Source organism: Hydra viridissima, unplaced genomic scaffold (genome assembly GCF_058129835.1).
Source record: "Hydra viridissima isolate aposymbiotic clone 2 unplaced genomic scaffold, HvirCarnegie_v1 scaffold_11, whole genome shotgun sequence".
In the NCBI taxonomy this organism is placed as follows: Eukaryota; Metazoa; Cnidaria; class Hydrozoa; order Anthoathecata; family Hydridae; genus Hydra; species Hydra viridissima.
The window spans coordinates 15,665,658-15,682,500 of record NW_028324310.1 but is presented as its reverse complement, the minus strand read 5'-3'; the positions used below and the strand labels follow the sequence as shown (position 1 = coordinate 15,682,500).

Sequence of the window (16,843 nt, the reverse complement as noted above, 5' to 3'; positions counted from 1 at the left end):
AAATTTACAAAAAAATTGTAAATATAAATTTTTAAAAAAGTTATAATTTTTTTAAACTTTATAAAAAATTACAAATATAAAATAGTATGAAATTTAAGGACTAAATATTTATTTCAATTAAAATGAGTTTATAGCTTATAATTTTATAACCTAAAATTTTAGTTCTTATTTGGTATTTTATATATGAAGCAATATTTTTTAACAACATAAAATCATAAAACTATCAAAAACAAATCTGTTCATGCAGAATTATTTCATTCAGAACTATAAGTAAAAGTTTGAACATGTACAAACAATGTCATTATAGAACACACAGTGAGTTTGAATTTACAGACTTTAAGAAGAAAATTCTGAACTGTGAAATAAAAATACTAGCCACAAAAACAATTTTGAACTGTGAAATAAAAACATCACACAACACAACATATATATGCAAATGGCATTCATTTGTTGCAATGACTACTGAAGAGCAGGTAAAAAACAACAACTTGTGTTTTAATAAACAATTAAAAAAAAAATTCTGTGAATTTTAACTGCAAAATATTTTTTGAAAACCTCTTATCACAAACAGTTGATAATTTATGATGTCGTTTTTATGAAGCTGACCATCATTCATGACCAGAACTGTGACAAGCACCACTTTTTTTACAAATGTTAAAATATTGATAAACATTTTCAATTTCAGATGATGAAAACAAAAAATATGCATAGCCGAATGAAATTTCTTCTAGCCACTCTAATCTTATCATTAAATATCAAGTCAACCTTCTCATTTTCTTTGTATGGGGAGAAAAAAAAAGATGATTTTAAAAAAAGCAGTTCAATACTTCATCATGTAGCAGACAGAATACATGAGGAGACAGAAAATAAGTTAAATGCAGTTGAAAGTATATTTCCAGAGACACTCTCCATAAAAGAGAACCCAAAAACTTCAAAAAGTAATATATATCAAAACGTTTTAAAAAACTTTTCAGAAAATGAAAAATTAATTCATAAGAAAACAAAGCCAAGACCTACATATGATATGAGTGTTATAGTAAGGAGCATGAACCTTACAGAATTCAAAGAAAGGAAATGGAAGATTGAAAAGCGATGTTTTTGCCAAGGCAGTAGTTTAATGCACCATATTTGTGAGGCACATGAGAAGATGCATTCTTTTGGCCATCATGCTCATGATTTTATGAATCATTTTGGTGAGCAGGCTCATGATACTATGCATAGATTTGGTGAACATGAACACAGACGAAAAGAAAACTTTGGTCATCATGCTCATGAAAGATTAAGTGAATTTGGGCACGAAGCACACAATACAAAAGCTCATTTTGGGTGTGATCAGCACAAAGTACTTGATCAATGGCATCAATGTGGATGTGTGAAAAAAAGCAAATTATTAAAAACTCCAAATCCCTTTACTGGAATAAAGAAATCTTTTGTTAACCACTTCTGTAGAGACGGCAGGTGCAATAACAACTATGAAAGAGATCAAGATGAACCTTTTGAAAATTACAACAACATTGAGAACAGAGACAATTATTTTAACACAAACCAAGTTGATGATGAAAGGTTAAATAATGAACAAGAAAATTTCAACCATAATAGAAATGAACAAAGAAATACTGATAATAATATCTTTGTTGATCACAAATTTCTTGAAAATGCAGCTTTTGGTCAAAATTCTCATGAAAATTACAACAAATTCGGCTCAGAAGCAGAGGATGCAATAAGAGAACATCAAGAAAACATTAACAACTTTGAAGGGCGTAAACATAGAAAGAAAGGAGGCGAATATGATCAGGAAAACTATAACAAATTAGGGTATGAACATGAAAGAAAAGATCACCATAACAAGTTTAGAGAAGAAAAACACTATAGTAAACAATTTCCAGATGATGAAATAGATCAATACGACATGCCTGAAAGCAAAAACAAAGATTATATTGGAAATGAAGATCATAAATTTAGGTTTGATGATGAGAATTCAGAGAGAAACTTTGAAGATGCCCATGAAAGCTCAGATAATATTGAGGATGAAGCAAATCAAGAGAATTTTGGTGGCAGAGAGCATGAAAAACTAGATTCTTTTGGAGAGAATGCGCATACTAACAAAGCTAACTTTGGTGGAAATCCACATAAAAAGCGAAGACATTTTGGTGAAAAGGAGCATGAAAACAAGAAATATTTTGGGGAGAACGAGCATGCAAATAAAGAACATTTTGGGGAGAACGAGCATGCAAATAAAGAACATTTTGGAGAAGAAGAACACAACAGTCGAGCACATTTTGGAGAAAAAGAACATGAAAACAGAGAAAGATTTGGGGAGAAAGAAAATGAATTTAAAAACCACTTTGGTGAGAAAGCCCATGAAACTCAAAGTCATTTTGGTGAGCAAGAACACAAATATAAAGAAGAGTTTGGCAAAACAGCCCATGAGAACCAAGCACATTTTGGAAGAGAAGCACATTACAGTAGAGAGCATTTTGGAGAGGAAGAACATGAAAACAAAGAAAATTTTGGTAGGGAAGCTCATAAAAGTAGAAAACATTTTGGTGAAAGCCAACATGAAAACATGGAACACTTTGGAGACAGAGCCCATAAAAACCTAGAAAGTTTTTATAGTGAAAGCAAAAAACAGCATAGAAACAAAGAACACTTTGGAGAAGAAGAGCACAACAACAAGAAGCATTTTGGAGAAGATGCTCATAAAACAATGGGGATGTTTGGACAGTCTGCTCACCAGAAAATGAAGAACTTCGGATTACAAGCTCATAGAAATTTAGCTTTGTTTGGTATAAAAGACTTTCAAGGTTTTCTTAATACAAGAAATAAAATCACAAAGTCAAAAAAAAAAAAAAAGTCTAAAAGCATAAAAAATATATCAAAATGCATAGGATTAAAATGTGATACACGCACATACCATGGCGAGAGAGATGAACACGAGGACGAGGATGAACATGAGGATGAACATGAGGATGAACATGGGGATGAGGAAGATGAATATTCAAGCATAAAAGAGCATGAAAATAATGCAAAAGAAAGAATGGAACACTTTGGAGAACATGCACATGAGCATAAAGAAGAGTTTGGAAAAGAGCAACATGAAAGACTTGCAAATTTTGAACATATATCAAGAGACCATCGTGAAAAAGAGGCAAAAAAACAATGGAAGCATTTTGGAGAACAACAACATGAAAAGAAGAAACACTTTGGTGAAGGTGACCCAGAATATCATAGTCGTTGTGCTCATGACAAATTAAAAAATTTCGGAAAATTTGCACATAGACATCACTATGGATGTTCAATTGATTTTGGGAAGTACAGAAGCCAAATAGAAACTCAACTTAACTTTTTTGGAGAAAAAAAGCCACACCAACAAAAATCATATCACAGAGGATACAAAACTAAACTTTGGCCTGAAAATTCACAGGCATTTAAAAAAGGAAAACATGAAAATTTAAAAAACAAAACCAACAGCAATAATGAAATATTTAATAGTAAAAACATTGAACAGAAAATGCCAGAGAATAATTATGATACAAATGAGAACAAAGTAGCAGAACATTCTATTATTTGTGATTTCTGTGAGAATGGAGCACTTTGTGTAACAGAGCCTGAACCAACCAAATTTACTTGTTATTGTACATACAATTATGAAGGTAGTCGGTGTGAGATCTACTCTCCACAATCAACAGCTTGTAATCAAAACACTTGCTATAATGGAGGTAGGTGTGAAGAAAGACCAAGTAAAAAAGAAAAGTTTCACTGCTTTTGCAAAAGTGGTTGGCATGGACAACAGTGTACTGAGAAAGACATCATTGATTGGTCAAAATGGTGAAACTAGGCTAAAACTTGAAACTGTAAAATAAGGTTATTACTAGATAAAATGATAACTAGATAGAGGCCAGTTATGAAAAACCTTTGACACTAAGAAAAAATTTAGAGCGCAACTATAACGACATTCATAAAATCACTTGTAATTTTATATAAACTTATTTTTTCTAATAAAAAAATGAAACCTACGTTTTTTGTAGTAGACACTGATGCTTGTTTCTTTTCTCCGAACAAATCATCACCATCATTATCTTCAAAGAATTCCAAAGTTCTTTTGCGAGGAATTGTCTCTGAAAAAATTTTGTTTTACATAGCATAATTGCAATAAAGTTAATGAGTTTCTAATTTACATTGAGGAAAGGGCCTGTGACTACCAGCACAATAAAATTGGCCCAAGGCTGCTATCTCCAAGCAACAGTTTCTTTGAGTCCTTTGCCAGTAATATGTACTACAGTTTAGGTCCAGGGTTGAGGCTGAAGGTTATATTTATTAAAGAAGGTGAACATCTTTATTTACTCGCTTTCAAGGATTTTAATAACAAAATCTAAATTAAACTTTTAGACAATCAGTCCATTGTTTATTTAAAAGATGTTGGGTCATGTTTTATGCAACTTAGGTTATTGCTAACCCTTTATAGAATTTTTTTTTTTTTTTTTTGGTATTTGTAATCTGCTTTGCTCATTAGAGCTTGTTGATTTATAGTAATTACCAAAAGTGTTTTAACAATTTCAAAATTGTACAGCATTATTAAGCATGAGGATTATTGATCTGCAGTAGGCACATACTCATCACTTTTTAAATTTCTTAAAACTATAAAACTGTAACTACCTTAAATGCAATAAAAGGCTTTCTTATTATGAGCTCCAACTTTATAAAATTTTTACCAAATGGTTTTGCTTTATTATTTTCATCCATGTTCCATAAAAAAACTCTTACTACAAAACAAATTAAAACTGAAAATCTACTCTGTTCAATTCAATTGTTTTTAAAGATTTAATGCAATTTAACATTTTCTCTTCTCAAATCAGAAAGATTAAAAAATTTAGAAAATCTAAATAAGCACATTTAGCGATGTCTGAAATATGCAGGTAACAAATTTTAGATAATAAGAACACAAAATTATTACAATTATTACAAAATTGACATTTTTAGTCATACGGGTGACTACTTAAGGATTTAAAAAATTGAAGTCTTTTATAAAAAATATCACTAATAAATGTTACTTCAGATTTTAACTTTAATAAAACATCTTTTGCATAACTGACACAAGTTTTTTAAACACTTTAAAGAAAATAACCTACTCTGAGCAGTTTCTTTCCTTGCTTCATCATCATCTTCGTTAAATAAACCTTTTACAACTGGGGCTTTTGCAGGGATTTGGCCAGCTGAAAAGCTAGAGGAACTTTCCTAAAATTTAAAGTAAACTAAAACCTTGATTCATTTTGGAAATAAAAAACTATTCTTTTCAGAATAATCCCAATAATCTTCAATTGGGTGACATTAAGGTACATTTGATGGGTTATCAGCTTGGGACAATATAAATGTGCTTAGTATGAATGTATAAAATGACACTATTTGCATAATTAGATTCCATATTTTTTGTGTGACATTTATGCAACTTTTAAACAAATCTATTATTATTAATTGTTAAGTGTTTTTTTTTTTTTTTTTTTTTTCATAAATGAATGTAAAAATTTTAGTGATTATACATTAGTATATTGTGACAAACCTCTTTTGCTGCAATTTAATAAAACATGGTAGTAAAAGCTTTATTTTCAATCTTAGAGAATTTTTAGTTTTACAAGTATGAAGATTTTTACATGGTACAAAAGTACTTTCTATGCTACTTACTTTCCCTTGGTCAAATAAACTTGCTCCAGAATCTTTAAGGAAAAAATAAATAAAAATAAAGAAGACAAAGATTTAATTTGAGAAAACCAAATTGGTTTGATAAAACCAATAAGTTTTTCACCTCCAAAGATAGACACACCACCAACAGGAATTTTCTTCACAACTTGTGCTTCTGTAAGAACAATAACAAAAAAAACATTCCAACAAATCTTTGGAGAAAGCAAAAGTTTTTTTAAAAACTCTGTTTTGGAGAGTTTGCAATTCTTTTTCCTCTTGAAATGAAATGAAAAAATACTGAATATGAGCAGTGTTAAAAAAAGAGCAGGGTGTAAAATGTTCCCATATACTTTAATTCTTTATCATATTTATATTTGAATTAGCCATAGTATTGCACTGTAAAGCAAAAAATTCCCTACTTATGTGATATTGTATTACATAACATAAAATAAACCTTGTGAAGGTTGGCTGTTTTGCTTTGTAGATTTTTCTGTAAACAAATCTTCCTTTAAAGAAAGTAAAGTCTTGAGTAAAAAAAAATCTAATACATTTAAAATATATGTATGTATGTATGTATGTATGTATGTATGTATGTATGTATGTATGCATGCATGCATGCATGCATGCATGCATGTATGTATATATGTATGTATGTATGTATGTATGTATGTATGTATGTATGTATGTATGTATGTATGTATGTATGTATGTATGTATGTATGTATGTATGTATGTATGTATGTATGTATGTATGTATGTATGTATGTATGTATGTATGTATGTATGTATGTATGTATGTATGTATGTATGTATGTATGTATGTATGTATGTATTTATGTATGTATGTATGTATGTATGTATGTATGTATGTATGTATGTATGTATGTATGTATGTATGTATGTATGTATGTATGTATGTATGTATGTATGTATGTATGTTTGTATGTATGTATGTATGTATGTATGTATGTATGTATGTATGTATGTATGTATGTATGTATGTATGTATGTATGTATGTATATATTTATATATGTATATATAACAAGTTACACATCTATGTCTAAATAACAGCTCATAAATATAAATTACCTAATAAGAAAAAAAATTCTCAGCCCATGTTTGTTAAATTAACATTTTTGTTAATTTAGAAAACATGGGCTGAGAATTTTGAATACCTCAGGTTCATCAAATAAGTTGCTTCCTGTACCACTAAACAATCCTTTTTTCTGTGTAAATAGTCCTTCATTTTCTTTTACACCAAATATATCATCTTTCTTAGGAGGACCAAAAAGATCTTCATCTAAATAAAATCATCTAATTAGCATTTTCTCTAACCTCAGCAGTATTAAAAAAAAAAAAAAAAAATTCACCATCGCTGATCTTTTCACTGCTTTTGCTCTTTGATCTTTTTTCTTTATGAAAGTCAACATTTTTTACCCCGGAATTTGATTTAGAGAAAACTTCTTGATTCAATTTATTTTCTGTTATTTTTTGAGAGCTGATACTTTGTGCTGATTTTTGAGAGCTGATACTTTGTGCTGATTTCTCATTTGCTTCTTGAGTTGACTTTGTATCCCATTCATCATCGGAAGATTTCTTGACAACATTTTTTCTTCCTAAACCCAATTTTGAAGCAAGCTCAGCCTGCAAATCACTTTTTGGCTAAATAAATAAAAATAAATTACAGATTAAAAAAATCAAAAACTCATATAAAAAGTTTAAGAAAAAATTTTAAGATAATGATTGTTAACACGTTCTGCGCGGGAAACAACTTTAACATTGGTTTGGCATAGTAGTGTTTGGTAGCAGGAACGGATGAAACTCAGATTTTACAAATCATAAAATAATAGTTTATTTAAAATAAAGCAGTTTTTGAGAAGTTATTGCTATTTAACAACAAACATAATTTTGTGAATAAAATTGATAAATTGCCTGCTTTTCAATATAAATTTGAAAAAAATTACCACACAAAATGTGTTAACAGAAATAATTTATGTTTCACCATCACTGTTGTATCTCCCTGTTTTTCAACAGATTGTTTTTTTTCTCCAAACAAATCATCTTCATCATCAAACTGTTGATTGTCAGAAGATTCCTGTTTTGATCTCTGTGACTTCTGGCCATTAGTTTTATTTGCAACTTCAAAATCAATTGACTAAAAAAATTTTTTTCAGATACAAGAATAAATATCTATATCTTCCTTTTATGGCCCAAAATAATCTAAGAAAATGCTCATCACTTCAAGTTCTCCAATTTTGTATATCATGATTATATCATGGTTTTCTATTGAATGCTTAAGAACATTATCAGATGATTATTTTAGGTGTCAGGCTGTTAAAATTAACTCCTAAAGCAATAAAAATAACTATGATGATAATTAAAAAGTAAAAAGAACCACTGTGTTGTAGACTTAAGTATTTGTGTAAGCAAGGCCATAAAAGTCTTAGTGTACAGAAGTAGAGAAAAATTATTTAGAATAAAGATTATGAATTTTAGATTTAAAAAATGTTTTACAAAGTAATTTTATGTTATCAAACTACGATACAACGTTAAAAATGGTGCATAGACAGGGATAGTTTGTTGATTGAGTGAGTTTGTCAACTTTAAATAGAAAGAAAATAATTACTGATTGATTTTTTCCAGAATCTTGATCAGAGTCTTGATCAGAGTCTTGATCAGTATCTTGATCAGTATCTTGATCAGAATCTTGATCAGTATCTTGATCAGTATCTTGATCAGAAACTTTTTCAGAACTTTCTTCAGAATGCTCTTTAGATCCTTCAACAGTTCCTTTCCCTTCTTCATCATCATCACTTGGCAATTCAAGCAATCCTAGTGTTTCATCGTGGAGAAACTCAGCAGTTCCAATTAAATGAGGAAGACGACGATTGCCATAAACATCCTTAACAGAATATATTATCAAAATATCTGGTATTGTATATTAGTTATTCAATGACTAAAGAATAAACATCAGTCACTCAAGGATTAATGATTGCCTATTTAAAAACTTATAATTGAGCATTCAGCATTACAACTGATAATTTCTTAGTTTCTTAGCGAAGCAAACAAAAAAAAAACAACAACTTGAATTTGTGATTTTAAGAAATTCAAACTACTTTATAACAACTTTATAGCAAAAAATTAATTTTAAAACTCTTTAGGGAAAATACTCTGAACTATTTAGAGCTAAAATTTATAAGTTTTCAAAATGTATAAATTTTCACTTTTTTGCTAAGATTTCAGCTTTTTTTTTTTTTAAACGAATAAAATTTTTTATATCTTTTAACACATTTTAAATTTGGTATTTAAGCACATTTGATATTATGACAATGTTTGGTAACTTCAGAGACTGGAATTACCGAAAAACGGTTCCTTCGGTAAATTTCGGTTCCTAATTTGATAAGGAACCAATAACTTCGGTTCTTTTCGATTCCTTATTTTAGGCAAGATTCGAAATTTCGGTAAATTTCGATTCCTTATTTTAAGAAAGAATCGAAATTACGGTAAATTTCGATTCCGATTCTGATAAAGAACCGATAACTTCGGTTCTTTTCGATTCCTAGCGGGAATTTTGGAATTGCTAAGAACCGCTAAGAACCGAAATTGGAATTTTGGTTCCAATTTCGGTTCTTAGCGGGAAATATCGCAAAAAATCAAAAATGCTACAAAGAATCGAAATTGTTACTAAGAATTGAAAAACTTGAATTTTTTTTAATTTTTATTTTCAAAAATACAGTTGAAATACAGTTGAAAAATACAGTTATTCTAAATCACTATCAGTGAGATCAGTGACACTGTTTTTGCTGCCCTTGCGACTACTACTAGCACTGCTATAAGCTACGCTAGTAGAACTATCACTAGGTTCAGTATTAAATAAATCTTTAGATGCATCATATATAGGGTTTTTTTTCATTGGTGATTTTTTCATTGGTGATTCAAGTACAAGTTTCCTTTTTTTAGCTCTTTGTAGTAGACTTTGAAACTGTGATTCATTTCAGAGACTGGAATTACCGAAAAACGGTTCCTTCAGTAAATTTCGGTTCCTAATTTGATAAGGAACCGATAACTTCGGTTCTTTTCGATTCCTTATTTTAGGCAAGATTCGAAATTTCGGTAAATTTCGATTCCGATTCTGATAAAGAACCGAAACCTTCGATTCCTTTTGATTCCCCGAAAAATACCGAAGAACCGAAGAACGGAAAAACCGTTTTTCGGGAACTTCAGACCTTAGGTAACTTAGCTACGAGTTGTTAGTTAAAGTTTGAAAAACTTGTTAGAAAATTTTTTACCTTAGCTTCAATTATTGGATCGTTAGCATGAGTTGGAAGTACTTCATTATCCTCATCATCTGAGTCTGAAACAATAGAAGTTTAGATGAACTGTAGAATGAAATCATTAAAACAGAACAAATCAAAATTCTAAATTAAAAGGTTTTTTAAAAACTCTTTTCTCATAGCTTTTACTGTTTTAATCAGCATCCATAAAGATTTAATAAATTGTACCAATCCTTGAATTGGTCTTGATTAATTTAATTGGTCTTGATTAATTTAATTGGTCTTGATTAATTTAATTGGTCTTGATTAATTTAATTGGTCTTGATTAATTTAATTGGTCTTGATTAATTTAACTGGTCTTGATGTATTAATTGAGCAATTGTTTACTCTAGAACTTCTTTTTGTTTGTTGGTTTAATGTTTGTGAGATTTTTGTGATGTAAAAAAAAATGTTTTTCAAGCAAGTTACAGCCAAGTGACAGTTTTTTCAGCAAGTTACAGCCAAGTGACAGTTTTTGCAGCAAGTTACTATGAGGAGTTAATAACCTAACAAACCTATTTAATATTTTAATGTTTACAAATTAAAATGTTTCTTTCTACAGATTTAAATATAGATAAACAAAAAACTAAAACTTTGAAAATCCACTTTGTTTTGTATCATGTATTGAGAATTATATGGAATACCAAGGATTGCATCATGCATGAATTACCATACCATTCTTTTCAAGGTTTCTTTTTTTCAATGCTTTAACCAAAGTTGTTGTGTAGATAATGGGTTTAAGGTTTATTGATAGCCATCAAAGTGAAACAAAAACATTTTTATTTACAATTTGTACCTTAAAAACTTTTCTTTTTTTTTTTTTAACCATGTGCTAAAAAATGATTAAAATTTAAAAACTGATTAGAATTAAAAAACAGAGAAAGAGGAAATGAGTAAGGAGCATCTACTACTGAGAGCGTCTACTACTAAGAGCATCTACTGCTGAGAGCATCAACTCTTTTTTTTAATATAAAACTAAAATTGGTAAAACTATTCATGACTTTCTTAGCAGTTTTTTTAACTATCTTTTTTCTTATATTTACAACATTTATATATTACCTTCTACAGGCTTTATTTCCACTGTAATAAAAGAATTATCTAATACAACAAAACCATAGTTAACTGCTTCTTTGAAACGTGGTATGATTTCTGCTTCAATCTCCTCTCTTGTTTTTTCCTGTAAAAATGATTAAATTTTAAATGGAAATTCTGTAAATAAAAAAAAAATAATTACACAATAAAAATCTTACCTTTTTTGGTAATGGCTCCTTCTCGTTTTTATCATCAACTGTCTCTTCATCATACACTCTCTATATTGCACATTTAAAACATTTTTTATGTAACAAGGTTCATCTGAATGTACAATTAACGATACACATTTATTCAATTATCAATATTACAATTTTAATATTTTAATCACATTAGTAAAACGGAGCAGTAATATAAAATAATCAATAATGCATTTTAAACATTTCTTACAAGAAAATTCAAAAATATAAGATTAGATCAGAAAGACATTTTAGAGATTATGACTAGTGATGCACTGGATATTTTCAATACAATATCTGGCAAGATAGTAAATGGAAAAACCCATATCTAGTACCATTAAACAAGACAGAATTTTTACATAAACTTACATTTTCTATGAATTGATTACTTGATAGCATCAAAAAATCATTAAAAGTATTGTGAATTCTCACTCCAGACCCCTGGAACACAACAACACAACACTTTGATTAGAATTTAAACAATTTAACATTAAAACATTAAGTCATCAAAGCAGTAATATTTGATGGAAAACATTTATTTAATAGAATCAGGAATCTTGGGCAAGTTATTCAATTAAAGAAAAATCATTAAATATCTAAAAATACTAGTAATTAGTTATTCATTTTTAATAAAAGTAATAACAACTTATACATTAATGCAACTGTAGATAATAGTAAGACTCAACAACTAGAACTTATGCTACATCAAATGAAATGTATATATGTATGCATGCATGCATGCATGTATGTATGTATGTATGTATGTATGTATGTATGTATGTATGTATGTATGTATGTATGTATGTATGTATGTGTGTATGTATGTATGTTATGTATAAGAATTAACCCTTTGCACTTGAATAGCAACAATATGTCGACACGGTAATTTCTTAAAACACTTATCTATTTGTTTTATTGAAAATTTACATGTACCTTTTGCCAACTATTTTTGTGCACGTTTGCAAAAAAAGTACACTCAAGTTACTGGTAGGTCATACAAAAAAAGTCTATAGTGCAAAGGGTTAATCTAAACTCAACATTTAATTATAGAAAATCTTTTTTGTAACTTTCACTTTCAATTTTGAAAATATTTTTCAATTTATAAACATTTCATAAGGTGAAAAATATTTTCATCAAAAATCTTCTGATTTATAGTCACTTGTTTTCTCAAGCAAAACTAACTGTTATTTAAATAAGAGTAAACCTTAATTTTCCATTAATAAAAAAAAGGATTTATTTGAAAACCCCCATATCAATTGATATCCAAAGATGTTCAGCTTTTACATATGTATTATGGTATTTAACTGAAAAAACTCATTATTACCTTTGTATTATTGTGAATATTATCAACCAACTTTTCAATATCAGTTGTTTTCGATAGCATACGTTGAGAAAAATCTTGCAAATACAATAGCAGCTAAAAGAAAAATAATGTAAATATACAGATAAGTTTTATACATTATTTAATGATTAACACACTAAAAAATTTGAAGACGTTTGGATTTGGGCAATTTTGTGTGTAATACAAAAACACAAGATAATATACATAATTTGAATACCGGAATAATTCCTTATTTAATTGAGTATGTGCAAATTTATTAAATATGTATGCATCAACTTTAACTTTTATAATTGAAATTTATTTTGTACATAATTTCTGGTTTTTGTATATGTCTATGTGTTTGAGTTAACTAAAAACTTAGAAAAGTTTTTTTTTAATGTTTTTTTATGGAAGGATATATAAACATTTCACCATACAAACTTTCTTTACATTTAATAAAAATGATGTGCTCTCACCTTTTTTTTTTTAGGTAAAAAACTTATTATTTTCCCTAAAAGATATTACTTATTGATTACCCCGGCATCTCCTGCTAGAGACCATTTTTGGCTATGGTTTCTCAGTTGAGCTGGTCTTAAAGGAACAGTGCCAGCTTTTTCTTGAACATTACTCGTATCCTTTACGACTGGTTTTTGTGAATCAGAAATTTGGTTACTTGAAAAGTCATTTACTGTTGAAAATATTAGTGGTGGTGGGGGAGGCGGTGGAGCAGGTAGTGTTGCCATACTATTTCAGTCACATTAATCGCCTAAAAGTTGACTTTTTCAACATTAATTTCCGGTTATAGCAGGCAAAAAGTATTTTCCCAATTAAGTACTTCCCAGTCTTTATTTCCTACGAAAAAAGTACCCCCCAGTCTACCACAGATATAAATTATTTATATCGTTAACAATCATTTCCGATTTACCAACATCATAAAAATTGTGTAAATCGAAATAAAGTTGTTAAACAAATATTTCTAATGATTCAAATGGAAAGAGCATTTCGTAAGGTTCTAAACTACAACCAAATTGTTTTGAGAAATTTCTAGCAAAAAAAAAATCAGTTTTTTATATTCACAATGACTTTATTAGTTATTTTCATTAAACGAACAATGATAGTTCAGTAAACGTAAATGATCCTAGGGAAGTATTTTGAATAACATGCTGCCTTTACAAAAAAAGTTTATTGAATTTTAGAGAAAAAAAATCTTGTATGTCAAATGGAATTGATACGGCTTCTGTACGTCGTCGAAGAATTTTAAGAACCAAAGCAGCCGATATGGGAAAATAGAGTCGTCAGCATGTTTGGAACCTTTACGCTGAACAAAGAATTCAAGTTTATTGTACTAAATGTTTTTATATTTCATGCAGAAAGTTTCTTTTTTTTTAATAAATATCAAAAAGTTTTAGGCACAGAACATAGAGTATTTCAATATTAAATATTAAAATTATTTCAAACTTAATGGGTCTATGTCATATTTGTAAAATCGCGAAATTTTTTTATTTTTCAAACTCTCGAGATCTTTGGCTTTCCAATCGAGATCTTTGGCTTCCATCGTACACTTTTTCTTTTAAATTTTCCCAAAAATCTTCAATTGGTCATGTTTTTGGAAAATTTCCAAGATTTATTTTTTTTGGCACAAAATTGTTGTTCCGTCTCTAATGATATCAAGTTCCGTCTTTAATGATATCAAGTTTTTCCATCTTTAACTTTAATAAAGTTTTCCATCTTTAATTTTACCAAATTTTGCCTTCTTTAATTTTACCAAACTTTGCCGTCTTTAATTTTACCAAACTTTGCCGTCTTTAATTTTACCAAACTTTGCCGTCTTTAATTTTACCAAACTTTGCCGTCTTTAATTTTACCAAACTTTGCCGTCTTTAATTTTACCAAACTTTGCCGTCTTTAATTTTACCTTTAATGTTACTCATCTTTAATGTTACCAAACTTTTGCCAAACTTTTGATACTACCAAACTTTGCCAATGTAAAATGAAACAACCAAAATTTAATTTTGACTTTTTTTAATTAAAACTTTTCAACTAAAATAAAATTAACAGCAATACTTAAAAAATGACGTTGCACAATCAAATTAACTTCAAAACTTCAACACACCGCCATTTTAGGTGTGCTTTCGTTGCTTTTGTATTTTTTATTTTTTTTTGTTTTTGGTTTTTTTTTCTGTGCGTCGTCTGAGTATGCCAAACGATTTTGGTGAACTTTTCGCAGAAACGAAACGCGTTTCCTCCAACGAAGCACTTGTTACCTCGTTATTACTTTTTCAGCCCTCGTGTAGCACATTACTCGCTAATTAGTGCAGTTGTTATTTCCACAACTGCCCATTGAAATCGCCTATAAAAACGCGCTTCGCAAACGTAAGTTCAAACGCAAGCAAGTTCAAACGCAAAGCACAAGCGAATTCAAAAAAAACCTTCAAACCGCTTGACAATCATGGCAACCAAGATAGTTTTCATCGCAGCTTGTGTTCTGGCTGTCACAGCAAACGCAGTGCGTGTAGTGCAAGACCAAGACGACGGCTACGAACACCAGAACACCGACTACGGACACGAGAAAACAGACTACGAACCCAAGAAAACCGACTACGAACCCAAGAAAACCGACTAAGAACCCAAGGAAACCGACTACGAACCCAAAAAAACCGACTACGAACCCAAGAATATCGACTACCAACCAAAACGCGTTATTTGTGTCGGTAAGAGATTTATTGAGAATTTGCTTCAGCAAAACTTACCTAAGAATGTCGCGCTTTTGTTTTTTAACCGAGTTGCGTATTTGGCTAGAGCGCGCTAAACTTGCTATTTTGTTTTTGAGCCAAGAAGCTCACCGTTTAATCTTGTCTTTGAACTTTAGGTGTCGACGTTACAAACGACTGCATCTATCGTGCTGACGGCAACTACGCTATTGACAGCGAGCCTCGATCTGGTTACGTAGCATGTGTCAACAAAAGAGCCATATGCATGCCATGTCCATACGGATTAGTCTTTTGCGCCAAAGCTGGTTACCGTGGTCTCGGACAATGCCTCGGAAAGTATGATGAATGCCCGCCGCGACCCTACTGATTGTAATTATGTTCGAAATAACAATGATGCTAGACTGTTTTGAGCAGTGTTCGTTTTTTTTATTAGTGTTTTATTAGTGCGCGGCTAGACCGATGTTGCACGGTTTGCGAAGATCCTAAGTGATCTATTCCGGGATCATTCGGGAGATGGGAGAAAAAGTTAAAAAAAAGGATAAAATAAATGAATAAAAAAAAGATAATAAGAAGACCTACGGCGGCAGCAACAGCTCGACAAGCAATGTTACAAACTTAAGAAACCCTAAGTGAAACGGTCTTTCCCACTTTGTTAACCGATAGATGCGTTGCAGGCCAAAAACCTTGAGCCTGGTAGAACCCGCCCGCGTCAGTGCGAAAGCTTTGCTTTCAGCTCAAAATTAGATTTAACTTTCTCTCTCTCTCTCTCTCTGCGCGATTTTTAAGTCGCAAACGTTTCAAAAAGTCTTTTCGACTTGTAAGCTCAGCAAAGGACTGTTCTTTCGGAAAAATCGGCCAGTCGGAAAACACCTTTGACGTTCGCTCGGCACAAACCTAAAGTTAACACCGCGGTCTTTCGGCTAGCGGTTTCGCGTCGACAGATAGTTGGCGGCGCATTGGTCGCGCTTTCACGGCCGAATATTAATGCTGCTCGTCCACATAGGCGGCCATCCTGTTAAAGAGAGGCCAGTTTGTTGACGATTAACCGATCGTGCAAAGCAAAGGGGAGAAAGATCGGCTTTGTTTTAGCTCAACTCTGTTCAGAAATTGTTTTACCAAATGCTAGCGGCGCAGTTTGCCACTTGGCCATTCACACGAATCGGCTACTTTCAACATCGCTTCTGACCCTTGCAACTTAGTCACAAAACCACGAACAAAGACACTCGCCATAATATTTCTCATAACCATGATGTTCACCGTAATGTTCGACGGTAGTTCTTTAAACCACTGAAGAGGTGCTGAACGAAATTGCAACAGCTTAAAACTTAGGGTTTTTTTTTTTTTTTTAATGTTTACAACGCTTTGTTGTACATGCGCATGAACAAGAATTAAACTCAGCTGCGTGTTTTTGTCATTTTTTGAAATTTACTTTCTTCTAAAGCGATATCGAGTTATCAGGCTCCTTTGCTTCTGAAGATGAGTGCAGTTTTGTTGGTAACTGTAAACTAAACCCTGACACAAGTTTTGATGATTAAGTAAGAGAGTTACGTTAC

At 30.6% G+C, this 16,843-nt stretch overlaps 2 protein-coding genes and 1 pseudogene across 3 annotated transcripts in view; 2 read left to right on the top strand and 1 right to left on the bottom strand.

Annotated features, from left to right (window-relative positions):
* The window catches only part of LOC145191814 (uncharacterized), a 22,644-nt gene extending 9,201 nt beyond the window's left edge, over positions 1-13,443 (bottom strand). Inside the window, exons 1-15 of one of the 2 annotated variants that reach the window (XM_090065997.1) lie at positions 13,116-13,443; positions 12,583-12,675; positions 11,628-11,699; positions 11,241-11,300; positions 11,050-11,167; positions 9,967-10,031; positions 8,304-8,579; positions 7,680-7,832; positions 7,048-7,339; positions 6,853-6,977; positions 6,131-6,182; positions 5,801-5,851; positions 5,680-5,711; positions 5,130-5,235; positions 4,018-4,118 (exon numbers count right to left, since the gene is read on the bottom strand). In XM_090065997.1, the coding sequence (XP_089922123.1) occupies positions 4,018-4,118; positions 5,130-5,235; positions 5,680-5,711; positions 5,801-5,851; positions 6,131-6,182; positions 6,853-6,977; positions 7,048-7,339; positions 7,680-7,832; positions 8,304-8,579; positions 9,967-10,031; positions 11,050-11,167; positions 11,241-11,300; positions 11,628-11,699; positions 12,583-12,675; positions 13,116-13,322 (1,803 nt within the window). In that variant the 5' untranslated portion in view covers positions 13,323-13,443. Of the gene's footprint in view, positions 1-4,017; positions 4,119-5,129; positions 5,236-5,679; positions 5,712-5,800; positions 5,852-6,130; positions 6,183-6,852; positions 6,978-7,047; positions 7,340-7,679; positions 7,833-8,303; positions 8,580-9,966; positions 10,032-11,049; positions 11,168-11,240; positions 11,301-11,627; positions 11,700-12,582; positions 12,676-13,055 lie in introns of both variants that reach the window. The other variant, XM_090065998.1, reaches the window with a different exon arrangement.
* LOC145191816 (uncharacterized) lies at positions 307-4,038 on the top strand. The gene is made up of 2 exons (XM_080069001.2): positions 307-473; positions 686-4,038. Exons 1-2 carry the CDS (start codon positions 456-458, stop codon positions 3,830-3,832), a joined length of 3,165 nt encoding a protein of 1,054 aa, XP_079925127.2. The 5' UTR covers positions 307-455; the 3' UTR covers positions 3,833-4,038.
* Positions 13,444-15,028: 1,585 nt separating the features above from the next.
* Positions 15,029-15,657, top strand: LOC149882421 (uncharacterized; annotated as a pseudogene).
* Positions 15,658-16,843: the final 1,186 nt, after the last annotated feature.